Source organism: Mirounga angustirostris, unplaced genomic scaffold (genome assembly GCF_029215605.1).
Source record: "Mirounga angustirostris isolate CCGP_5_RB_7025 unplaced genomic scaffold, mMirAng1.0.hap1 SCAF_9, whole genome shotgun sequence".
NCBI classification, from domain to species: domain Eukaryota; kingdom Metazoa; phylum Chordata; class Mammalia; order Carnivora; family Phocidae; genus Mirounga; species Mirounga angustirostris.
Genome location: NW_026991717.1, coordinates 40,973,356 through 40,999,075, shown reverse-complemented (window position 1 = coordinate 40,999,075; position 25,720 = coordinate 40,973,356). Strand labels below are relative to the sequence as shown.

The following is a 25,720-nucleotide window of genomic DNA, read 5'->3' as shown; positions in this document are numbered from 1 at the left end:
TTCTTGGGCCCCCGGCGGCCCGCGGGACAGAACGCAGAGAGCCGCCGCCCGGGCGGCTGTGGATGGAGGTGGCGGAGCCCGCGCGGCGCGCGGAGTGAGCGGCGGAGCGGCGGGACTTCAGCGGACTCGCGATGGAGGAGGAGGTGAGGTCCGGGCCAGGCGGGGGGCGGGGGCTGGGGTCTTGAGCCCCTCACTTTTGTTGGGGTCGCAGGCTCAGGCCCTTGTTCCAACCAGCCCCTCTCCCGCCGGACTGCCGACACCCAACCGCTACCCCACCCCCATTCCCCCCAGGCAGAGCCCAGGCAGATGGAGCTGGGGCTAGGGTTCCGCGTCCCGCACTTCGCAGACCCACCCTTCTTCGTTATCTCCTGTCTTCTCTCACCAACTGTGGGCATCGCGGTGGTTACTGTTCCCATTGGATTGACAGAGAGACTAAGGCTCTGGTCAGTTAACGACTCGCTGAAAGTGGCTTGGGTTACTGGGCTTGAACGCGGTTACCGTTGACACCCCGTGCTGGCCAGGTCTGATCCTGAGGAGGTAGACCCAAATGTGTGTGGGGGGAGTCTGTGGGTTTCGGAGTCCCTTTCTCAAGGAATCTTGAGGCCGTGACCGTGTCTGGTGGTGAAAACTGGAGGAGTTGTGTTTTTCTCCCCTCTATAAGTCCCTATGATCCTCTTTCCCCTACCCTCTCCCTTGCTCCGGAGTCAGGCCCGAATAGGGGCTGATCCTGGCCCCTGCCTTCCCCACCTCCCTGGGAGGGCCAACTCCCTGGCGGAGCTGGGAGACTGGACCAGCAGTGCCCCTTGAGCTTCCCTCTTCCCCCTCAGGACCCTATTGGTCTGGAGTAGGGTCAGGCACTCAGTGACCCCTACCCTTGACTTGCAAATTCAGTTCTCCCAGCAGCCCCATCTTGGAAGCACACAGTGAGCACTTAATGTATACCTGTGGAATGAATAAATTAGAGCCAGGATCTGCTGAGTCTCAAGGACCTTGCTTCTTGTCCCCTGAGGGAGGTCTCAGCTTTTGCCCGTCCCAGCCCAAGGGAAGGGGAGGTGTCTGTTGCGGTGGGTGGAGAGGAAAGATGAACCCTTCACCCTTGGGGCAACCCTGGCCAGCTGGGGAGTCCTTGGTGGACCAGGCTGTCTGTGTCCCCTTCAGTGTCCAGCTCCCTACTTCCCGGGGCCACTGTCTGTCAGGGCCAGGCCCTGCATTTCTGTGGGATGGTAGATAAGTCACTTCCCCTCTCAGCCTGCATTTCCTCTTCTATAAAATATAGGGCTTGGCCTTCTCCCCAGGTCTTGTGTGATTGTGTCCCCTTCTCTCAGAGTGGGTGGAAGTAGGGGGCAAAGTCAGGCCACTGATTTGCTGTGGTTTCTTGCTGACAGGGGTGGGGCTGCCCTCCCCCACTCTAGGCCCCTGCTGTGAGGGTTGGACTGTCCGGTTGTGGCCCCTCCCCTTCTCCCAGAGGATGTGGGACAGGATTACTCCATCTCCTGATCTGCTCTGGCCCCCAATTAAGGGAAGTTCTCCTGGGGCCTCCTGGGCCGATGGTTTGTCTCGTGGCCAGCCCAGCCCAGCCCAGCCCAGCCCTGTGCTCTGTCTGGTTCTGAGTTGCTAGCATTGCCACTTAAACTGACTCCCATTTGCCAAGAGCTCCCCACATACCTGAGCCATCTAAGGTCTTGCCCACCTCCTCCCCACACAGCCAGGGGCTCCCTATCTCCTTCCTGCCCTTAGGCATCCCTAATTCTTTTCCTCCCATTTCTTCTAATCACTTTTCTTTTCTGTAGGTCTCAGTGCCCATCTTTGTTTCTCTAAAACACCTCTTAGATCATAGTCACCTGCTTTGCCCCATGACCTCAGGCTGACCTCATCCCCTCACATGGCTGTTTTTTAGCCCTCCCCCTAGCTTAGAGCTTTCTCCCTGTGCCCCAACTACCCTGGTGCCAAGCCCCCTCAGCTTCAGTGGCCTCCTCTCTGCAATAGCTTGGTAGTCCTCCTCAGTCTGAGGCTTAGTGAAGAAGTGCAGGTCTGGGCACTGGGCATTTGTCCACTTGAGTTCTCAGGGCCTCAGTTTCCCCATCCATAAAATGAGGGAGGTGGGCAATCCACAAATGTGATTGATATACATGCAAAAGCTGTGAAAGCTGCAAATATCATGGGATATTGTTGCTGCCACTGGAGTAAGGTTAAAAACCCCAAACCTAGGCTTTCTTTCCTGTCTCTGCCCTGGGGTCCTGCCCCCCCCCACCCCCCTTCCCTCTCATAGTCATGCTTTTCCCTGGCTCAGCCTCTAGGGTCTCCAGGCTGCCCATTTGCCCATATCCATCTAGACAGAGGCAGGGCAGTGTCCTGTCCCAGTCCTGATTTTGTGACCTTGAGCTAATCTCTTGCCCTTTCTGGGCTGTACTTTCTCATTCAATAGTGAAGGGGTCTCAAAGACCCTACATGTCCTTCCTTCTCCTCTGGGTCAAGGTGTGTGTCTCTTTCCTTTCTCACTCTCCTACTAAAACCTTAGCTTCTCCAAGGGCTTCCCAAACTAACTCCAAGCCCTTACCCCACCAGAGAGCTAGGGCTGAGGTTTCCCTCTGGGTAGGTCCTGTGTTCTCCCAAAAGGCTGGGGCCCTCGAAAGCAGGGGATGCCCTCCCCACCTCCACACTGAAGACTCCCTGCGCAGGGTCTGTGTTGCCCTCATTAGATCGGAAGTTCCCTCTGGGCAGAGCCTGTGTGTGCTTCCTCTCTGGTTACCCTATCCCAGCCTCTGACACGGTGGGTTCTTAGAAGAGTCTGGTCAGCATATCATTGTGTTTAGTCCAAGGGCAAAGGTGATAAGCTCCCTGTGATGTGAGGTGCCATCAAGGTTTCTTCTGCTCATTTCTGTCTCTCTATCATGGCCTGTGTTGTGGCTTTCCACCTGTTCCCTTCTGTGCACAGGGTTAGGATGACCTGGCATCTTTTTCTTTTCTTTTTAAAGATTTTATTTATTTATTTATTAGAGAGCGAGCAAGAGAGAAACAGCATGAGAGAGGAGAGGGTCAGAGGGAGAAGCAGGCTCCCTGCTGAGCCGGGAGCCCGATGTGGGACTCGATCCCAGGACCCCGGGATCATGACCTGAGCCGAAGGCAGTCGCTTAACCAACTGAGCCACCCAGGCGCCCATCTTTTTCTTTTCTTAAAGGAATGACCCAGAGATTCCCCCCACCTCAGGCAAAGGGGAGTCAGGCTGGTGCTCAGGGGTGCCTCAGGAGCTGCTCACAGTGGGCAGGGAAGGGTCTGAGTGAGGATGGGTAGGAAGAGAGAGGGCGAAACAGGAAGAACAGTGGTCAGCTGGTCAATAAGAGGAGAGGAGGCCGAGAAACTGGGCTGAGCAAGACAAAACCTCCCCTGTGAGCCCTGCCAAGGGGAGGGGCCACTTATTAAAACTTACTGGGGCATAGCTAGGCCCCTTGGTAGGAGTGTCTGAGGGGCAGGGAGAGGGGCAGAGTGGAGGGTGGCAGGCAAGCAGGACTCTGGCCTCCAGCCAGGCCTCCCTTTTGGGAGGCTGTTGCTGAGGCTGATTCCTGACAAGAAGACCCTTCCCTGGGCTTTGGTTCATGCCCCCTCCAGCCCCTCAATTGTCACTCCCCCCATCCCCAAAGTAACTTCTCTCCTCAATTCCATCCTGTTCCCACCCATCCCTGAAGGCCCTGGACTTGCTTCTTTAGCTCACTCAGTCATGGTGTTCACTGGGCACTGTTCTCTCTGCTACACCCCGAGAGGACAGTGGTTAAGGCACAAGCTTCCAGTCTTGCCCCTCGGGAGCTTCCAGCTGACAGGAAGTTTTCACATGTCAGACAGTGGGTGAGGCAGGCAGGGGAGGTCACAAAGGGAGAGAGTTTAGAAAGGGGTGTGCGATCCCATGGGGTGGTGTGTGGGCCCCTGAAAAGCAGGAGGCAAGCTTGGAGCTCAGCAGTGGGAGACGGGGCAGTAGCTTCACGTTCTGCAGTCCCTACTGCTTTGAGAGAGACCGAGAGTCTGCAGGCCTAGGAGGTGGCCAACAGTACTGTAGTTGCTGATGGAGAGGTGTGAAGTGTGGGATGGGGTTTCCCATCTCCCACTGCTCTTCTAGCCCTGGGCCCAGGCCAGCCTGTAGGGCTCACTGAGGGGGATGAGGCCCCTGCTGGTCATGTAGCTAATGGGTGCTGAACACAGGGTCTCTGGTGCTGGGGGTGGTGCATGATGGGATGTGAAAGGGTCGAAGGGTGCTGAAGTCCCCTCTTTCCCTGGTCAGGGTGGCTCATAACTGGCCCATAGGCAAGTCTCCCACTTCCTCATTCCTCCATCCAGGAAGACCCTTTGGGACCATCTCACTTCCCCATTCTTCCTGCCTTCTACAAGTTAGGGAGAGATGATGAGGGGCACCCCACATTCCTGGAGCTTCTGGGGTACTGAAGCCCAGCAGCTAAGCCAAGAAAGGCCTTCTCCTAAATTCTAAACCAGGCCTGGGGAAAGGGTCCCTGAGAGCCAGAGGGAATGCCAGTGACAACAGTGACAATGATAGCTACCGATTCCTAAGTTTAGGGTGTTCTAGGCACTGCTTTATATGCCGTGTCTTCATTCAACATTTATTGAGCACCTACTGTATGCCAGATGCTGTCTAGGCCCTGGGGCCTAGAAAGCAAAAATCCTTGCCCCCGTGGAGTTAAAATCCTTGCAACTTCTGGTATATCTCCATTTCTTAGATGAAGAAACTAAGGCTTAGAGCGATTAAGTGGCTTGCCTCCGGTCTGTGTGACTTGGGCTTCAAAGCTGACTCTCAACCACGAGAGTGTGCAGTTCAGAGGGGCGAGGCCACAGTGAGAACCAGGCTGGGGCTCCCCTGCCAGGATAGAGAGCAAGGAGGCAGTGCCCTGCCCAGCCCCTGACAGCTCACCACACTTCTACCCAGGCTTGTCCTTCCAAAGGCAGCTGTGGCCACAGGGTATCCCTGGGGAGAGGCGTGCTCCTTTTAACTGGGGCCCCTTTTCTGAACTTTATGTAAATTATAAAGTAGTCAAAATTAGTCAGTGCAATTTCCTTCTAGCATCCACTAGATTTGACATGCTCTTGACCTCCCCTCTTCTACCCTCCCCTTCACACTCACTGCTGTGGGCACCAGTCACTGAAGCAAAGTGGTTAGTAAATTGGTGTATTTTTATTTTCCTTTCACAGATATCTCTCTCTTTTTTTTTTTTAAAGATTTTATTTATTTATTTGAGAGAGAGAGAATGAGAGAGAGCACATGAGAGGGGGGAGGGTCAGAGGGAGAAGCAGACTCCCCGCCGAGCAGGGAGCCCGATGCGGGACTGGATCCTGTGATTCCAGGATCATGACCCGAGCCGAAGGCAGTCGCTTAACCAACTGAGCCACCCAGGCACCCCTCACAGATATCTCTTGAACATCCATTATGTGTAAAGGAACAGTGCTAGGTTCTGGGGACCAGAGGTAAATATGACCCCATCTGATAGGCATGTACCTGACAGCCAGCTACCTAAGCAGATAATCGAGGCCACGAGATGGCCGCGGCTGTCCTAGAGGCCCCAGGGTGGCTGCCTATGTCTGAGAAGAGGACTCAAGTTTACCTCTTGTACCAGCCTGTGGTTAAGGCAGAATCCTTGGAGCCCTTGCCAGGTGGATGGCCGTCCCCAAGTCCTGGCCTGTGGTGGTGCTAAGAGCAGAGGACGTCCCGCTTTGGGGCAGGAAACGGGCTGCAGAATGGGTTCTCTTGGAGGGCAGCGGGGGAGAGGCAGATGACCACCACCTGCCTGCTTCCTCCCATCCTTCTGCTCCTGCCTGAATGTCCTCTCCGCTGGGATGCCTTCCTGGGCCACCCAGACCTCAGCCAGGTCCCCCACTGTCGTCTCTCACTCCCCTCTTCTTCCCGCCCCCTTCACTGTTCCCTTCATAGTGTTTCATGCTTATTAATGTATTTGTGTCTGGTGTTTGTTCAGCTCCTCCTTCCCTGCATTGCTGGCTCTGTGAGGACAGAGATGCATTATTTTTATTCTTCTCTGCTTACTCCAGCACCCGTGACATTGTAGGTACTCAGTGTAGTGTTTGTTGACTGGTTGAATGAATCCATGAGAGGCAGAGTGGCGGAGCTGGAAGAACATGGGGTCAGGGATCTGGTTTGAATTCTGGGCTTGTCCCTCCCACTGTGTGACTCTGGCAAGTCATCTCCTCTCTGAGCTTCAGTTTGCCTGGACCCTGTGGATAACGATGCTACCACCTCAGAGAGTAGTTATATGTGTTAAGTGGGATGATGTGTGTAAAACATAATCTGGTGGCTCAGTATTGAGAGGCCTATTATTTATTATTGTTGCTATTATTATTGTTGTTGCTATTGTTATTCCTGTTTTGTTTTTTTTTTAAGATTTTATTTATTTGAGAGAGCACGCATAAGCAGGGGGAGGGGCAGAGGGAGAGAGAGAAGCAGGCTCCCCACTGAGCAGGGAGCCCGACGCGGGGCTCGATCCCAGGACCCTGGGATCATGACCCGAGCCGAAGGCAGACGCTTAACCAACTGAGCCATCCAGTCGCCCCTATTCCTGTTCTTTCTGACATTGGATTAAGGATATCTGCCTTGGGGGTTGTGGGGAAGCTCATGTGGGAGGATATGAAGAGGTACCCAATAGAGGGACACATCCCTCGTGCAGCCATTGGACAGTGTGGCCCCATGGCAGCAGCCCTCATGGCATGTCCTGGTGCTATCTTACAGGGTGTGAAGGAAGGGGGCGAGAAACCTCGGGGAGCACGGAGGGCAGACAAAGCTGGCTGGATCAAGAAGAGCAGTGGTGGCCTCCTGGGGCTTTGGAAAGACCGGTATCTGCTCCTCTGCCAGGCCCAGCTGCTGGTCTACGAGAACGAGGTAAAGACGCACCTGGCCCTGAGGTTGGGGGTGCTGGGGGCGGGAGCAAAGGGATGGCAGCCCAGGCCAGCAAGAGGATCCCAGAACTGGCGCAGGAACACCTGCTCCACTCTTGACATGCTGTGTAACTGGATTTGGTTTGAGACCTGACTCCTTGGGCGAGTGCCTGATCTTCTCTGGGTCTTTGTGGTGTGGGGACAATACCTCTAGGTGCAAGTCTAGGACTCCTGGATGAGGGGCTCTTTGAAGTGTATGTGCACAGGGACGTGTGTGTCTCCTCAGTGTACACTTAACTGTAACTCCTTGTCATTGGGCTAGATGCCATATAAGTGAATGTTCCAGAAAGCTAAAGCTTATTCCATTCAGCAATGAGAATAGAAATATTTTGTGCTCATGCTTGTTTGGGGTTTTCCATATCTCTTGTATGAGGCTCGTTAGTAGTCCCATGAGAGTGTCATCATGTCCCAGAGGAAGATACTGAGGCCCTAGGGGGCCAATGACTGGTCGGCATCTCAGTGAATGGCGGAGTTGGGACCCAGACCAAATCCAGAGCTCTTTCCACCCATAGATTCTGGCAGGTAAACTCTAAAACCTTATTTTTGGTGGAAATCCACTAAAATATGTTGAATATTCTCTACCTTCTTCAACAGAAGGTGTTGGGACTAAAAGTGAGTCTTTCTGTGGTGGCTCTGAGTCACCTCTTATCAGACTCTTCCATCCTGCCAGACTGTACTTTTCAGCTTTTCTTTTTGCTTTAACATCTAGCGCCAGTTGCCACTTCTGCTGTCCGTGTGCCTCTCATAATCCTCACAGCTGCCCACTTCAGGCTTGCGCCTCTTTTCATTTCAGCAGGCTAGGAACTTGGACAACCAAGGATGTTAAGATTGTGTGTTAAGTAAGAGTTGATAAAGCTCTGGGGGAAGATCTGAGGAGAAAAGGTGGCTTTTACTTGTAGCTGCCGTTTGTGTTCTGGGATTAAGGCCACCAGAAGGCCCGTCCATGGAAAATGGGCTCTCACTGCGTGCCTTTGACAGATGGAATACATGGGGCAGAACTGGCCTGGAGGCAGAAGAAGAGGGATCCTGCCTGTTCCCCACCATCCTTTCTCAGCATCCCTCAGGTTATTTTGGCAAATTCATAACTGTCCCAGGCCAAGAAAGGTTGGGCACCAGATCTGACTGTTTAGCGGAACTGCCTTTGTGAAGCACCTTGCCTTTCCTGTCCGAGTCCCCAGGCTCATGGAGTCGGGGTGTCAGAGAAGCAGCTGGAGGAAGACAAGGGAGTGAAATATGCAGACAGCCCCCCAGATGTTCCTTACTGCTGCTGTCACCAAATTAGGATGTGCTGTAGGGCAGCAGGGGGATATTTTTATAAATAAAGGCAGTTGTCACAGCTTCCTTCGGTCCCAGCTGCCATAGGAGTTGAATGACAAGCCCCCAAGCTGTCAGCCTGTCAGGCACTGCCAGACTTGTCCTGGGCGCTCTCTCCACATCTGGCCACAACTGGGAAGCAGGAAGGATTTCACATCCCACAAACATGAAACATATAAATCAGGCTTTTAAAAAAAGTCACTATTAAAAACCTCCATGCAGTTTCAAGAACTTCGCACTTGGGGGTAGGGAAGGTTGGCCCAGGAGCAGGAATTGAGAAATGCTTATGAGTTCAATTCCTCTTTCTGATGTCAGGAACTAGGCGAGTGCAAATGGCTCTTGGCTGTTTCTTTGCTGTCAGTGAGGCTGACATTCAAAAAATGCTGCCCCCGCCCAGTGCCTGCTGGTTTATCCATTTTTCTGAGCTGCAGAAGGGCCAGATGATTCAGCGTTTCGGGTGGAGAGGAGACCCAGGTCAGGCAACCCTGGGGAGAGCTGGGTGGTGGGGATGGACTGACTTTTTGTTCCCAGATGGAAGAGAGTGTGTTTGGGCCAGTAGGTGTCCAGTTGAGGGAGGCCTGCGCACATGGGGCAGGTGAGCTGCTGTCTCCGGGACTGGGCATCCTTCCCCAGGCAGCTTCCTTTCTCTGGTTGCAGGTAGGAGGGGACCTTCTGGAGTCTCACCCTGGGTCAGGCGTTCAGTCCAGCAAACTAGTCCTATGTGTGTCCCTCTTGAGGGCTGCCTTTCGGTAGGGCGCTGTAGGGGGAACCAGACAAATATGCAGCACAGGGTAGAGAGAGATGCCTAGCAGGGAGTCAGGACTGTTCTTCCCCATGGCTGGGTGCCCCTAGCACCTTGTACGGTGCGTGTGCCTGGCAGGTGCTCTGTGGATGGGGGACCTCAGAGGAGCGAGAGAGCACCAAGGCTCAGGCTTGGGGGTGTGGCAGGGGAGCTTCCTGGAGCAGGTGGGTCTTACTAGCCCTTGTTGAATGTGTGTGGAGTGGAGGAACTTGGAAAGACTGGAGACTAGGGGTTGGAAAGAGATGCTTGGAAGCAAAAATTGGAAAAGACATTTTAACTGAACCTGGATGGGAAAGATCAGGCCACCCTTGCCATCTTTCCCCAGATGGCCCAAACAGAGAGCAGGTCAGTGGTTACTGCCCTTTGCTATTACAGTCATCTCCTTTGAAAAATATAGACGCCTGGGCTCCATTCCTCACAGGTCCTGATGAAACTGGTCTGAGATGTTGCCTGGGCATTGGGGTTTTTAAAGCTCCCAGGTGCTATCATGGTTGAGAAGCTCTGGTGTAGAGCAGAGGTTTTCAAACTTTTGCATACATCAGAATCACCTGAAGTGCTTGTTAATCATCAGACTGTTAGGCCCATTCTCCTACGGTTATGATTCAGTGGGGATGGGATCTGAGAACTTGCATTTCTAACAAGTTCTCAGGTGATGTTGCTGCTGCTGGCCCAGGTACCACACTTGGAGGACCACTGAGACAGAGTGTGACCTGTTGCTAAGGCATTGATCACCAAGCCTCTGACTGTGGCTGGAAGGAGTGTGGTGTGCTAGAAAGAGCTCTGGCCTGGGAGGCAGGAAGTAGCTTTGCATTTGGCCCTGCCCCTTACATTTGTGTCTGTGCCCCTTGGGCAAATCAGTTCGCCTCAGGCCTCATTCTCTTCCTGTATACTGTGAGGCAAATACTGGGGCTCTAAGCTTTCAGGATGATTTAGAGGCTCAGGAGAATCAGAGAAGCAAAAGTGCTTGCTAAGTGTCAGGGGTTCTTAACATATGCAGATTATCATGGAGGGAAATCAGGGCATTTCCTCTGCAAACATTGAGTCACTGCCTCTCAGATATTCCACCAAAAACTGCAGAGCACCTAGGCATGCTTGGTGGGTTCTCTTGCTGGCTCTCTGAGTGAGGTCTAAGAGCAAGCATGTCCTTAACTTGTTGGCCAGCCTATAGGGCAGCTCTCCCCTCCAACTCCCACCCCCCCCCAGGGCTTGCTTCTTCATCCCTGGATACTCAAGGGTGAGAATGCAGCACACTGAGTTGTTCCAGCTGGGACTCCCTTGGAAGAGGAAGGAATTGACCACTCCTGAGTGGGGAGCTTGTCCCAGGCAGCTTGCTGGAAAGGCAGCTGGTGGGTAGAGCCCACATGGAGAAAATACTCCAGTGCCAGGGCTGGTGGGCAGGAAGGCAGCCCAGCCAGTGTCCAGGGGTGGCCTAGAAAAGGCTGGCCTCTGTCTTCTTAGTGACAAGGCCTCAGGGTGGCAGGTTAGTGGGGGGATCGCTTTTGAAGGAATTCTTGCCCTCTCCGTTGTGCAGGCCATGGAAAGTGGCCTTTCCACCTAGCCAGGGGTCAGCGGAGGAAGATGCCAAGTGGGGAAGTCAGTTCAGGATCATTGTGGTAAAGGTAGGGCATGCAGCCCAAATGTGCCTAGTTCACACTTCCCTCTGTGGCTCTGCCTGGAAAGCCTTTTCTTTTTTTTTCTCTCATTTTGTGACATCCTGCTCCCTCTTCTAGACTGCCTCTTCCACAAATCTCTGAGCAGGCTCTGGGCCTGCATGGACCCTCAGGTACCCTTTCCTAAGTCTCTCCAGCTTCTGCTGTTTCCTCCTTTGGCCTTAGGCATTTGAGTTGGCCCTGCTACCCACCTCCGGGCTGGGTGCCCCATTTCTCATGTGGATGCTGAGCCTTGAAGGCATCCTTCCAGTCAGCATGGACTGAACACTATCTACTTGCTGGGGTCCGAATACCACATCTTGGTGATTGATTGGCAGCCCAAGGTTGCCTTCTGACCGAGTGATGCCCTCACTGACTGAGATCAGGGTCTGAGGTGGGACCTGGGTGTTTGAGGATCTGGATGTGTCTGGCTCTCACCAATTCATGTCCCCTCTATCTCCCTCCCCAGGACGAGCAGAAGTGTGTGGAGACAGTGGAGCTGGGCAGCTATGAGAAGTGCCAGGACCTTCGTGCCCTCCTCAAGCGGAAACACCGATTTATCCTACAGCGATCCCCAGGGAACAAGGTAGGGCTATGCCCACTGCTGCCTGACCTCCCTCCAGGCCTGGGTTAGTTTGGGAAGATCACCCCCGGAAGGCTCTCAAAGGCAGGCTGGGCCCCTGGATATAGCCTCTGGAGGATCTCTGGAGTGTGGCTGAGGCTCAGACCCAGGGGCTGCCACAGGTTGGACCTTTTACGCATTTTGGCCTGGAGTCTCCCCAGCCCCTGGTTGATGCATTTAGGACTCTGCTGAGAGGTCTGGTCCCCTCTCCCCTTCCAGGCTCTGGGGCCTCCTTCCCAGGCTGTAGTTAGAGGTGGGGCCCTTGGCCTGCCCCTACACCCTGGACACATGAGGCGCAGGGCTGAGACAGAAAAGCTGGGAATGAGGCCTTCAGCTCGCCAGGCCTGCAGTACCCTGATGTTGTCTGGGGCGGAGGAAGGCTGTGACCTCCACTTCATCTCAGGCCTTTGTGGGTGGGCCACCCCTCCTGCCTCCATCCTGGACTCAGTGCTCAGAGACCTGCAGCCCCCCCACCTTTCCTCCCTTTGCACTTTCCCTTTCTTGGCTGAAGCTGGAGAGGGTCTCTTGCCGGGAGGTTCTTCGCCTGGGACACGCTGTGCGTGCCGGTGAGGTTTGCTGTGTGCACCACATTTCTCTGGTAGGGAGTCTGGCTGGGTGCTGATGAATGGTATGGTTTCACAGATGTCAGGAGGAAGTTCCGATTTGAGACAGGCGTGTACAGCACCTCTCCAGCTCGCGCCCATCTGCAGCTGGGCCACGCCTCACCCCAGCCCCTGCACGTCACGCGGAGCCTCTCAGAGTGAGGCTGAGTCACAGAGGCTGGGGCTTGGGGAGCATCTGGTCTGGGCCTGCTGGAGGCCATTCTGTTCTCCCCTAGCTTTAAGGATCAGGAGCCTAAATCCTCTGATCCCCAGGGCTCTGGGCTCTGCAGGAGGCTGTGAAGTGTAACTCACTAACCCTTTGTCCAACTTTGCAGTGGGTGGGGCACAGAGGCAACTGTGGAACTCTGGGAATTGGGGGATGAGTCCAGGTTTATGGTGCTGTGACAGTTCATGGGGCTGGACCCAGGTTTCACTTGACATCTGCTGCTTAGGGCTCTTAGGAAGAGGAGAGCCATATTTTGGTCTTTCAGTCCCGTCAGCCCCCTCCCTGTTCTGGAGACCTACTTTTCTCTCTGAGCAGTCATTGTCGTGTGTGTGTGAATGAGTGACATGCAGAGCACATTATGTGTGGAGGTCTGGCATGTGTGTGTGTGTACCGCTTTATATGCAGGTGAGTGTTCACCTGACCATGGGTCTGTCTGGGGCTTTGTGTGTCTCTGAGTGAGCTTATGTGGATGTGGGGGGATAGGGCCATGCTTCTCTGTCCTCTGTCAGTGCTGTTCTGTGGGCCTTTCCCCAGCTCTGACAATCAGCTGATGGTGTGCTTAGGCGGGTCAGGCCCAGCTCAGGGGGGGCCATCACCTTCAGAGAGGCCTGTTTGTGCAGCTGCATTCTTAGCTGCTTTGGCCAACACCCTCTCTTCCATCCCTCAGTCCTGCCAAGAGTTCAGGTTGGCTCTGGGTGACTCTGGGAACAGGATGATAAGTCGGGGAGATGGGGCTACGGAGCAAGTATTGGGGGCTGCAAGATGGTGGGAGGAAAGCACATCCGGTTCCACTCCCCCTGACTCTCACCACCTGAGGAACTCATACAGAGAGCGGGGCTCTCCAGAAGTCAGATAGTGAACCGCCCAAAGCACCATGTCCCTCTCGTCCTCTCACCCTCCTTTCCTATCGCCCTGGGTGTTCCCCATCCTCAGTGAGGCCGCCAGCCGGCCAGGAGGTCACATGACCCTGGCTGTCTGGTCCTGAGGCCGCCTTTTTTCCCCCCTCTAATCAAATAAACAAAGACTCCAGTGTCTTGCATGTCCCTCTCCCCCTGCCTCCCATCCCCACGCCCTTGCCATGAGGTCACAGGCGGACACTGCCAGGAAGCAGGGTGGCCTAGCTGGGCCTTGCTGCCCTGCTGGTCTCGGCCAGCTTGGCCCGTTCCTCTTTCCTGCTGCCTCTCTCCCCCTCCCACTTTTTCCTCCCTGCCATTTTGTCCTCCCCGCTTTCCCAGGTCATGTGGGCCTATTCTGTGGCCAGTCCTGTTAGGTGTGAAACTCCTAGCAGTGCCTGTGCCCCTGGGGCTTCTTGGAAGGGCTTGAGAGGGACCTGTGCGGCCTGTGGCTCTTCAGGACACAGGGCCAGGAGTGGGGCAAGAGGAACAACTTCTTGGTATTCCACTTGTCCCCATTCTGATCCCCCTTGCGGGACGCCTGGCTCATTCAGCCAGGATAACAAGGTTGCTTAGAGTGGGACTGGGTCCCATTTAACCATGTATTTGCTCTCCCAGGGAATCCCTTTGGCTAGTATGTAGGTCTTCCTGAGGGCTCCTCCCTCACAGGGAGCAGAAGAGAACAGAAGTTGACCCCCCTCCAACCCCCGAGCCTGCCTCAGGTGGGCTGGCCCGTGGGGAAAGACTGCAGCTTGGGTTGGGCACAGTGGTTCTGATCTTGTCCCATTGAGGCCCCAAGTAGTGCATAGGCCTGTGCATGGTGGACTGGTGGGAATAGAACGCTTTGAGCTGGACTCCCAGGCCAGTGCTCTTTCTCTGCCCTGCTCTTGCTCCACCTGCGGCCGAGTTCAAGTATATGCCTCTGCAGCTCTCCGGCATGCTAAATCCTGCACTAAGCAGGGGCCCCACCATCTCGGGGCCTGCGAGAAGGAGGAGCAGCTGGGCTCCAAGGGGCTGGCCTTGGGCCGCCTTTCTGGCAGCCCCCGTCACAGGGTTGGGTGGGCCCTTGCAGAGCCTGGATGTAGCCGCTGTCCCTCCCTGACCCCCTGCAGCCCTGATGGCTGGGCTAAGAGGCAGTTGCCAAGGTGCCCTGGGGTTTCTGACTTAACTGCAGATCTGCTGCCAGGATTGAATTTACCCTGGTCATGCAAATGAGCATTTGGCTGTGCCTGGCATGGGGAGGTGGGTGGGACCCAGGGCTCTGTATGAGGAGAAGGAGGCGGCAGCCAGGAGGAAGTTATATAACGAGGATGCTGCAGGGGCCAGGCGGACTGTGGTGTTACATAACGTGGAGGGTGGCAGGAGGGAAGGCGCTGTCTAACACCAGGGTGGGGGATGGGCAGGCTGGCGACCCGCCTGACCAAGAACTGGGGCGTCTTGAGGTCAGAGTGGGCAGTGGCCCAAAAACGGGGCAAGGGAAGGAACTGTGGGCCAGTTCATTCATTTATTGGCTCATTCATTCAATAACTATTTACTGAATACCTACTGTGTGCGGGACCCTGGCTTTAGTCGTGTTTAATTCCCTCAGCATTGCTTTGGGGTAGGCATGATCCCCTTATCCAGATGAGGAAACTGGGACTGTTTTGTCAGAAGGAAGGCAGCAGTGATAATTCCTGTTACTGAGCACTCACTCTGTGCCCAGCTCCAGATTCAACACTTTAGGTACATATTTGATCTACACAGCTCCATGAGGCAGGTTGTGGCGGTCTTGACCTTTTACAGATGAGGGAACTGAGACTCAAGGTCAGCCAGCTGTAAGCAGTGTTCTGTCCAATTCAGAGGCCCTACTGCTATGATACCCACTGTGTAAAATGGCCCCTCGGTTTGTGTGGCCTTGCTACTTCTACCATTTCCTGTCTGACCTTGGAGCCTGACAGGGAGTGGTCTCTCTAAGCTGCCCTTTAATTCTTTTTTTTTTTTTTAAGATTTAAATTTTTATTTTTACGTAATCTCTACACCCAACGTGGGGCTCAGACTCACAACCCTGAGGGACACCTGGGTGGCTCAGTCGTTAAGCATCTGCCTTCGGCTCAGGTCACGATCCCACGGGCCTGGGATCGAGTCCCGCATCGGGCTCCCCCTCTGCATGCCACTCCCCCTGCTTGTGTGCGTTCACTCTTTCTGTCTCTCTGACAAATAAATAAAATCTTAAAAACAAACAAACAAACAAACAAAAAAACACCTCACAACCCTGAGATCAAGAGTCTTACGCTCCACCCACTGAGCCAGCCAGGTGCCCCTCTCTGATTCTCATGTACGAGCTGGGAGCTCCTGCCTGAGATGAGAGGGACCCCTGGGGTGGGGTGGGGTGTAGAATCAGGAGTCTTGGGATTACTTTAGGTCACCTTGGCCAAGTCCCATCCCATCTGTGAGCCTCTGTTTCCTCATCTGTACGATGAGGGGGTTGGAATTGACTCCCAGGTCCCTTTCTCATGTATAGTCTATGATTCAAGGCCAGAAAGGAGACCCTGGGACTTTTTCACTTGGCCAGGGCTGAGTGGGGGGCCCCTGGAGAGCTGCATGTGGCCCTGGTTCAGGGGGTCTTCACCGATGGACAGCTGTCACACCTGTCACCTCTGTCACTGTACTCAGCCTGGTGTGGATGTACACTGGGATAACTCCACTTTATGGAGAAAACAGGCAGCTGTCTGGGGAAGCCAAATGGAGTAAGACCAGATCTTGGCTCTTTCCACAGGGCAAGGTGGATTCTAATCCAGATCTCGGGCCGCATCATGCTGAGAGCCGGCCCCTTCTCTGCTGGATCTGTCCCCTCCCCTCCCCCGAAGCCCGTGTCAGATCTGTTGTGGGGGTCATTTCAGTTTGCTCCTGGCCAGCTGTGCCAGGGCAGACTTTGTGATCTGGGATGGAAGCTTCCTTAAGACCCCAAATGTGAATTCTGTTAAACATCCACCCTATCCATGTCCCCTGCAGGTCAGCGACATCAAATTTCAAGCAACCAGTGGAGAGGAGAAGGAATCCTGGATCAAAGCCCTCAATGAAGGGATCAACCGAGGCAAGAATAAGGCTTTCGATGAGGTACGATGCAGTCCTGTGGATGGATCTGTGTCCCCTTTCCCATCATGTGTGATCTCAGAGAGGATCCCCTGCCCCACCTCAGACAACCCCTTGATTATGTCACTGCTACAAACACTGGGACATCTACTATTGTTAGTAATATTCATAGCAACCCTCAGAGTAGGTGGTAGTGTATCCATTTTAAGGATGAAGAAACTGAGGTGTCAGTAAATTAATTTGTTTTAAATTAAAAAGTAAGTGATAGAGTAGAATTTAACTAGTGGCAGCCATGCAGCCTTTCCAACCCAGCCTCAGCTGAAAACAGCCAGTGGGCCCAGGCCAGAGAGGTCTGGGGGGCCAAGCTGAGAGCTTTCAGTCAAGTCCAGGCCAGGCTGGCTCTGGCCTTGGGCCTCCCCATCTGTCGGCAATGACCAGCCAGCCCCCTGTACTATATAGTATGACCTGTGGCAACAATGGCTGTGATCAGGCTTGCAGTAGGCCGGGTATCCCATGGGCCCAGATCTCCTAGGGAGGATTTATCTTTGACATCATGGATTCATAGCTATTTGGGTTAAAATGGACCTGGGGGCCACCTAAACTGACCCCTTGGATTGCAGAAGACTAAGACCTGAGGGAAGGAATCTTCCCAAGTAAGTCCCTCTTAACACCCAGGTCTCCTGACTCACAGCCATGACTCCTGTGTCATGTTTTATGAGACTTGCGTTATGCTCAGCCCTTTATTAGCTGGAGAAAATATCCCCATTTCATGGGTGAGGGGTGATGGGACATATCATGGGTGTTGGAGGCCACAGAAATGTGGGCTGGCTGTCAGCCCAGTCTTGGTGGAGCAGTCAGGAACAGGGACTGTTGAACCTCGCCCCTGCCCCCATCCAGGGTGGGTCTGACCTTGAGCCTGACCTGAGGGTTAAAGAGTCTTAGCTACATTCCCCATCAAGGACAGGCTGCACTGGGGTTCAGAGTCTTATTTACTTTGGCTTCCCAGGTACTCCATCTTTCCTTACCATCAGAGAGGATATGCCCTCCTCTAGACACCCTGGCCCAAAGGGGCAGAGGCCCTGCTCTTTCCTGGGCTTTTTTCTTTTCCAAGGGATCTGGGAGAGTGACTGGGGCCATTTTCTGGAAGCCAGGCACCAGGGGATCATGGGCTGCCTTCTCCCTGCTCCCCCAGCTAAGCATAACAGCAGCCTCAGGGCTGCTTATATATATTTGCAGTAGACTGAAGGGTGAGGGCTGGTAGCCCATATCCAAGCAGGAAGACTGAGGCAGAGAGGGATGACAAAGGCAGTGTAGGGACAGGGAGAAAAGCAGAAGTCCAGACACAGGGAGATGCCTCAAAGAGAGGGCCAGTGGTAGGGCCCTGCCCCTTTACAGGGAAGATGTAGGTGTAGACCCTGCCTCTGAGTCGGGTTAATGCCTGGGCATTTCTTCCTCTCCCTGGTGGGCACTGACCTTGTTCCTTCTTCCCAGGTGAAAGTGGACAAGAGCTGTGCCCTAGAGCATGTGACACGGGACCGGGTGCGTGGGGGCCAGCGGCGCCGGCCACCTACAAGAGTCCACCTGAAGGAGGTAAGACTTTGCCCCCTGGCTTAGACAGGTAGGAGGTCATTTGAGCCTGGGATCCTAGCTCGTTAGGGTGGCAGCCAAGCTTGGGGCCATCTTTTTCCTGAGGACTCTTGGAGTTGGGGCTTCCTGAGTGGTATGCAGCGTGTCTGTGTGTGGAAGCTCGTGTGTTATATGTGCTCGGGGAGGGGGGGCGGGGGATATGCCTGCTTCGCTTGTTGAGTCTGCACACTGGCCTTATCCAGAGTCGGTACCTGAGGGAAACTGAGACTCTGAGGCTAGTCCCTGCCTCTCAGAACTCAGCTTCCACCTAGAGAAAAGACCTGTCTGCAGACTGCTCCAAGCAGAGTTGTATCTAACTTCTGTACAGAGGAGGGCTCTGAGAGGCCGGGCAGGAGAGACTGTGGAGGGCCCATTGGCGTTTGAACCAACCCTTGAAGGATGGGAAGGGTTTCAGTTGGCAGACTTGATGTGAGGGAGGCCCTGGCCGAGGGAATGATTTGAGCTGAGACAGGAGAGTTTTGGAGTGTACCAAGTCCCTTTGATGGGGAGATGGGTCTAGGAAGGTTTGTCGATGGGAAGAAATTGTGGAGGCCTTGATTGTTGGAGCTGGGAACAATGCATGGGAGGGTGTGTTCCAGAGGTCAGTTGAGGCCCAGGGTATGGTGGGTTGGGTTAAGGGAGGGAAAGGCAAGGAGCTAAGAAGAGGGAGGAGGTGGGCCCTCCAGACTCCAGGAGGGGATGAAAAGGGAGGGGACAATGGGAGAGACACTTGGAAGCAAGAGCCATCTGGGCTTGCCACTGAATACGGTGCTAGGGGAAGCCTTCCAGACAGAGGGGAGGGTGGTCCAGACGTAGACCCAAGCCTGCCGACTGGGTGAATGGAGGCCCTGGGGACAGGGAATTTGGGAGAAGTTATGGGTAGGGTGAGGGGTAAGGGAGGAGCCCTTTTTCAGACCAGTGTTGCTGATGGGGGTGGATGTTGGCGGGGAAAGATTTTGGAGGCTAGGAAAGAATCTTAGCAAATGCTACATTTGGGGAGTGGGTGTCGGGCAGTAGAGAGCCAAGGAAGAGGAAGCCAAAGAGGCAAATGGCACATCTGGAGAGAGAGAAGGGCACAGGATGTGGGGATTATCAGCCAGGTTGGCAGCCACAAGTCACAAAGGCAGGACTGGGGAAAGAGGCAGGTGGTGACATTTACTGCATAAATTTTCTCAGAGAAGGAGTTGGCTTAGGTTTGTCAAGGGGTACAGAGCTGGGGTTGCCAGAGGGAAGGGGACCATGGTAGGGAAGAGGGAGAAGAGAAGGGGCCAAGGTCACTGGAGAGTTTGTTTTTGAAATGAGACAGCCTGTTCATGCCTGTCAGCCGAGGGAATAAAGCCTGCAGAAGGAAAGACTGACGTGGCCAGAGAGAAAGGGAATGCTTGAGGGGAGGGTTAGGTGTTGGGGGAGGGCTGGCCTTGGAGGGAGAGACCCCCTGAGAAGAATTCAGGGAGGCACTCATGTCCCAGTGACTGAGTGAGCGTATGTGTTGGCCAGATACCTGTGTGCATGGTAAAAGGGAGTGGGGATCCCAGCCAAGACGCCTACCATGAGGGACCTTGGGAGAGGCCTCCTGCCCAGCCCTGCTCCAGGGCCTCTGAGGCTCCCTGGGGGGGTCTCCATCACTGTGGGGCTGCTGGGTGTCCCTGTGGGTCCCTAGGACCAGGTGGGGGGGCAGCTGCCTACTTGGTGGCTGTCCTCCTCTGGCGGTCAGCTGTGGTCTGGGGCCACATCTGACGGCATGAGGAGAGGAGGCACTGGCTGCTGAGCAGCTGGACAGGCAAAGGCCGCAGAGATCTGGGCTGGAGGGCTGGGTGTGAAGCTGGCACATCAGACAGCAGTCTCCAGGGAGGGGAAGCAGAAGTGAGTGGGCTCGAGACAACTCGGGAGACCATGCTTGAGTCCTGGTCCCATTGCCCCGCTGAGTGGGTGGTTGCACAGATGGGATCCTCCAAGGCCAGACAGCCAGAAAGGGGTCAGAAACAGGGCTGGAACCATGTCCTCTGCTGCCCAGGCCAGTATAGTTGCCACTAAAAAGCAGTCTCTTTCACAGGCTGGGGGGCACCAAGAGGACTAGGCTCTGACTTCCTGGCCTGTGATTCCAAAACAGGGAGTTCTGTGGGAATGAGGGAGAGGAGAGGATTCATCAGAGTATCATTTTAGCTTCTAATCATGTGGCCTTGGAAGCCAGGGCAGAGAGTGGGGGGCTGACCCACATCTGACCCAAATGCCAGTCATCCAAGATAACGCCCATATACTGTCCCCTACCAGGTAGCCAACGCAGCTTCTGATGGGCTTTTGCGCCTCGACCTCGAAGTTCCAGATAGCGGGCCACCGGTGTTTGCCCCCAGCAATGATATCAGTGCAGCCCAGCCCCGGGAGACACTCAAGTCCCCTATGCCTCCTACCAAGCCTTCCCCAGCGCCTGAGACGACCAGCCTTGGTGACAGCGTGGAGACCCCTGCTGGGGAGGGAGCCCTAGCCCCTATCTCAGCAAGGTCTGAGCCCCACCCTGGGAGCCGAGAGGACTCGGAGACTCCAGTGCAGGAGGACAGTGGCTCTGAGCAGCCCTCCAACAGGGTCCTGCCTGACAAACTGAAAGTGAGCTGGGAGAACGCCAACCCCAAGGATCCCCCTGACTTTGAGAGTACAGAACTCCAGGTGCTCTGCTCTGAGACTCCTGAGGCTCTGCCCAAGGAGGGTGGGAAGCCCCCTACACCCCCACCCAAGATCTTATCAGAGAAACTGAGAACCTCCATGAGTGGGATGGGGACTTCTGGGCCAGCCCAGAGTCCTGAGACCTCTGAGACCTCTGCCCCAGATCCAGCAGAGATCTCAGTGAATGGCATGGATGACAGTCCCGAGCCCATCCAGCCACCCCAGGCCTATGCAACAACATCCACAGCACTGCCCCGCTGGGACCTGCCATCTCATTTCCATCCCCGCTGCTCCTCCCTGGGGGACCTGCTTGGGGAAGGCCCCCAGCGTCCACGGCAGCCTGGAGAACGGCTGTATCGGGCCCAGCTGGAGGTGAAGGTGGCCTCAGAACAGACAGAGAAACTGTTGAACAAGGTGCTGGACAGTGAGCCGGCCCCCGTAAGCGCTGAGACACTGCTCAGCCAGGCTATGGAGCAGCTGAGGCAGGCCACCCAAGTCCTACAGGAAATCAGAGATCTGGAAGAGCTGAGCCAGGAATCACCTGGGCTACAGGAGAAGCGGAAGGAGCTGGTGACCCTCTACAGGAGAAGTGCACCCTAGGGTCTGCCGGGCCAGGGCATGGTCCCTCCTAGCCCGCCCAGTCCATCATTGCCCAACCCTGCCAAGAAACATGCTTCTGCTCAGGCTGCAGAAGGGCCATCAGGCATGTTGTGGGTATGGCCAGGACCTGCAGAGATTCCTGGCATCCTTTCCGCCCTGCCCTGGCCAGTGCGGCCATGTGCCACCCAAGGCCACTATTTGGCTATCTGGCCCAGGCTCTGGGCTTTGGACTTGGGCTGGGAGCACACACTTGGTTGCTTGCATGGTTGTTCTGAACTGCCCCAGGGCTTTAGCACGGCACTTGGGGTTTCTGGGGGTGACATCATCTCTGCTTCCCACCCCCAGTAGTTTACATTCCTGACTTCTGAATAGAGCACAGCTGAGCCCCCCCCCCCCCCCCCCCCCGCAGCTCCCACATCCAGATGTTCCCGGGCAGAGAGCCTTATGGCAGAGGCAGCTCCGAGCCATAACCAACCCTCCCACCCACCTACTGCAAGTAGCTGCCAAGGCCTTGGGTCTAAGCTCTAGATTCTTCCCTTAGCTGAGTGAGACCTGGAATCCAGCTAGGGCCTGTGCAGGCAGGTGGGAGGCAGCTGTGTGAGAAAGCCATTGGATGTGTGGCTCTCTCTGGGGCTGTTTCCTATTCTGCAGGCCTTCCCTTCTGGTGAGCTGTGATTGGAGGACTCCAGGTTGGAGGAGGAACTCGAAGGGTCTCCTAGTCTAGTCTCTACCCCTGGACCAGCCTGTGTCCAGCCTTGCACATTTCCTGTAGGGGTGAGCCCGAGAATGGCTCTGATATCAACATCAGAAAATCCTGTATATACTTCATTATAAATCAACCTTCAGAAGAGAAGCCACCTCAACTTCTGTGCCTCCCCAGATGGGATTTATATCTGGGTCTCTGGTTCCTCCTCAACCCAAACAAATCCAATATCCCAATCGTTTGTTCGAATGCCGATGGGGGTATGTTGGGCCTGAAATAACTTCCCTTTTCCTTGTTCCCCACCCCCCCCCCCGCCTCTGGCTCAGGCCTCAGAGGGACTGCCCCTCTCAACTTCCTAGCAGGAGGGGTATTTTCTTCTGTCCCTTTCCTGGTCCATGCTTGCAGCCTGGGCCTCTCCATCCCATCCCCCTCCCCCAATCCCCCCACAGTTGTCCCTGACTCTGGGAACACATCCAGTCTCCGTCTAGGTGCAGAGCCCCCTGAGGGCCACAGCCACTCTCCCTGGGGCCTGTAGGAGTGGGAGCAGCTTCTGACAGGTCTGCTCAGGGGGTTTCTGCATGTGCACTTTTATTTACTGAACGAGGAGAAGGGAGGGTCACAGCTGCATGCCCCGGCCTTTCTGTCCACTGCCCCATCACCAGTCGTGCCCACTGAGACCTGCCAGTGCAGGTCAGTGTCTTCTTTACTGTACTTCTACTTTATTCTTGAGGGTAGTGGCCAGGGATCAAGAGGGGCAGATGTCTACTCTGCAGCCTGTCCCGGGCAGGGTGGAGGTGAACAGCAATGTCCTGACTCATGAGCCCCCACTGGCCTCCTCAAACTACACTCCATGGACAAAACTAGGTTCCCATGCCACAGTCTGCCTGTCCATCTGCCTTCAGTATGAGAGCGAGGACGTCATCGGCTGCCCACATCATATGGCCCCCTGCAGGTTTCTCTTGGGGAACAGCTTTCCCCCACCAGCAGCCTGGGCTGGCTGGGGCTTTAGCCAAGTCACCTGTTTCCAGGGACTAGAGCCTCAGTTTCCTCCTCTGATAAATGACCAGATTGAGCAAGTACCTCTGGGGCCATCTCAGTGATCTAATGTCATTGGTCCCTCTGGGCTCCCCATGCCGTGGTGGCCTGGGCCCCAAGGGGAAAGCTAGCTTCAACGGGAGGGGTAGAAGGATGGGGAATATGCAGGGGATGCCTTGCCTGCCTCCTTGAGGAGGATGGCATTCCATGTCTTCTGTCATGAAGCGCCTTTCTTGAAGTTTGGCAATAAATCCCTTTTTATGGAACTTCTCTGCCGCAAGCCTGTTTGTTGGTGTGGGGACGAGCTCCAGGGCTGGCCTCAAGGAAGCAGAGGGTAGGCCGTCGTTGGTCAGTGGCATCACTGGTCCTTCAAGCTTCATTCTAGGGCTCCCCTCCCATAGGCTGGGTCCCATCTTTGCTAAACTCAGCTAGGCCCTCCAGTTTTACCCCCTCCCCAGCCCTGCCTACATTATTTCTACAGGCTGGGAGCTAAGTGTCATAAGGAACAATGCTTTTCAATTTTTAGAGATTATTTGGAACAGAAAAGTTGCAAGAATAAGAACAGTACAAAGAGTACCTACGTGTTCTTTATCAGATTGACCCATTGGTTTATCTTCTGAGTGCTATCTTTAACAAATGTAATTATTTTCTGAATCATTGAGAAATTCGTTTTCATGGTCCCTTATCCCTAAATACTTCACTGAGCATTTCCTAAGAGTAAGTATATTCTTTCATGTAACCATAATACAGTTATCAACTTCAGAAAATTTAACACTGGTATACTTATTATTGCTCTTACTCCAGTTTTGTCATTTGACTCAATAATCTCATATTTTTCCTTCAGTGTAGGCTTAAATATTACATGTCTCTCTAGTCTCCTTTAATCTGAAATGTTTCCACAGCCTTTATCTGTCATGATGTGGATACATTTGAAGAATACAGCCCTTCCTCCCCCCTTCCCCCTTTTAAAAATATTTATTTTAGAGAAAGAAGGAGAGAGAATCTCAAGCAGACTCCCCACTGAGCACAGAGCCCAATGTAGGGCTCCATCCTACTACCCCAAGATCATGACCCGAGCCAAAAATGAGTCAGGCACTCAACCAACTGATCCACCTAGGCACCCCCACCCTTTTTAATAGAACATTCCTCACTTGGGGTTTGTCACTGTGAGGTTTCCTCATAATTAGATTGAGGTTATGGATTCTCAGGACATCACATCCGGAGACGTATGACCTTCATTCATCCCTCATTGGTGATGTCAATTTTGACCTCCTGGTCAAGGTGTCTGATTTTTCTATTGTATACTTATGATTTTTTCTCTTGCAACTATAAACAATCTGGGAGATATTTTAAGACTGCACAAATACGTTTCACCTCATCAAAATTTCCCTGTAGATTTGGTATTCATTGATGATTCTTGCCTGAACAGGTGTTTCCTATGATGGTTCAAAATGATTCCAGCTGTTACTTTAACCTCAGAGCCTGTCCTGGTTGGGGGTGAGCCTGGGCCCTGCCTACCACACCCCTAATACATCTCAGCAGGATCCCAGGGCTTCGCTGAGTGCCCTTTGGAAGCCCCTGGGCCAGTGTACATAGATCCAATTCAAACTGCCAAGGTTCAAGTCCCATTGAGAGACCTTGGTGAGTCTTAGCCTCTAGTTTACTCACCAATGAAAAGGAGATGTACAATGTCCCTACCCCTGATGTGAAAAAGTACTGCTGGGCTCCCCAACGGCTGACTCCCTTCCTCCTGTGAGGGCTGCTGGACAGGGCTGGTGGCCAACATAACAGGAAGCACCTGACCAGGGCCTATTGCCTGGCAATGACCTGCCTGAATTCCCCTGCCACTGGCCTCTGTGTCACAGCCATACCGAGTGAGTGGCCTGTAGAGCTGGGGGACCCTAGGTGAATCACTTCATCTTCACAGGTCCCTTATCTCTGAGAAGGAACCAAGGTAAGGGAGAAGAACTCCTTTATTGGTAAGGGTGTCCCCCGACCCTGGCCCAAGAATGAGGTCCCCTCTGGAAGGCCACCTTGGAGAGGGCGGCTGTGGGGAAGGTCTTAGTAGCTAGCCACAGGGCTGAGGAAGGATATGGTGAGAATCTTCCCTCTGGTCTTGGGGGCTGGGGGCCTGTGTGGAGAAGAGGAGGCCTTTTTTTTTTTTGGACTACTGGCCGCAGTATCTCAATGGCCTGAAGTGCTGTGGGTAGTTACAATTCACGGTTTTACAAACCACAAGGTGGCCACATTCTGACAAGACCCAGGACAGAGAAGGAGGGATTGTTGGGGCGATGGGTAGCATCTGGATTGCCTCTCCCTCTGCCCCCACCTGAGCCTGGGCCCTGGAAGCTCTCTGTGTCTTTCTGGAGCTATTGTGTTTTGTCCCAACTCCAAGTCCTGTCTTCCTGCCTTCCAACCTTTACTCTCGTATCCCTGACACAAGACATGTCAGAAATAGGAGACTTGGCTGTCAGAAAAGGCCACATACACTCACTTAAGTGGAGGTTATGAGGAGGGTCTGTGGGGGAGGTGGGAGGAGATGGTAGAGAGATGATGGTAAACATTCCTCCCTGTTGTCATAATTTTATTAAAGGAAAAAAATCCTGGAGGAAGTAGCAGGGTATAAGCAGAAAAAACCATGACTTTAGATTCAGAGGCAGACACATCTAGATTCAAGCCCAGCCATGAATGAGTGACCTTAGGCAAACTGCCTCAGTTTTTCCTGTCTATAAAATAGGCTAATTCTTCCTTCTTCACAGGGTTACTGTGGAACACTTAGCCCGTGGCCTGCCTCATAGATAATGTTTAATAAACCCCAATGGCCTGGCCTCACAGGGCACATCCTATTTGGCAGGCCTACATTGACCTCCCATCGTCACCACAGTGGCCTCATGAGGCAGATGTATTTATGTTCACTCCATTTACAGGTTAGTAAACTGAAGTTTAAAACAACTTGCCCAGGAGACCACAAGTTAG

At 54.1% G+C, this 25,720-nt stretch overlaps 1 protein-coding gene across 2 annotated transcripts; it reads left to right on the top strand.

Moving 5' to 3' along the window:
* On the top strand, positions 1-23,010 carry PLEKHO2 (pleckstrin homology domain containing O2). Of its 2 annotated transcripts, XM_045899871.3 has the most exons (6): positions 1-143; positions 6,737-6,886; positions 11,177-11,293; positions 16,042-16,146; positions 17,614-17,712; positions 20,020-23,010. In XM_045899871.3, exons 1-6 carry the CDS (start codon positions 132-134, stop codon positions 21,004-21,006), a joined length of 1,470 nt encoding a protein of 489 aa, XP_045755827.2. In that variant the 5' UTR covers positions 1-131; the 3' UTR covers positions 21,007-23,010. The 2 variants fall into 2 exon arrangements, with proteins under 2 accessions (XP_045755827.2, XP_064426378.1); XM_064570308.1 differs by lacking the exon at positions 6,737-6,886 and having other exon boundaries at positions 29-143.
* Positions 23,011-25,720: the final 2,710 nt, after the last annotated feature.

Bases quoted from the DNA above. Each gene is read 5' to 3' on its own strand.
- PLEKHO2 (XM_045899871.3), top strand. The intron at 6,887-11,176 runs GTAAAGACGCAC...CTCCCTCCCCAG, and splicing joins TGCTGGTCTACGAGAACGAG to GACGAGCAGAAGTGTGTGGA. The intron at 11,294-16,041 runs GTAGGGCTATGC...TGTCCCCTGCAG, and splicing joins AGCGATCCCCAGGGAACAAG to GTCAGCGACATCAAATTTCA.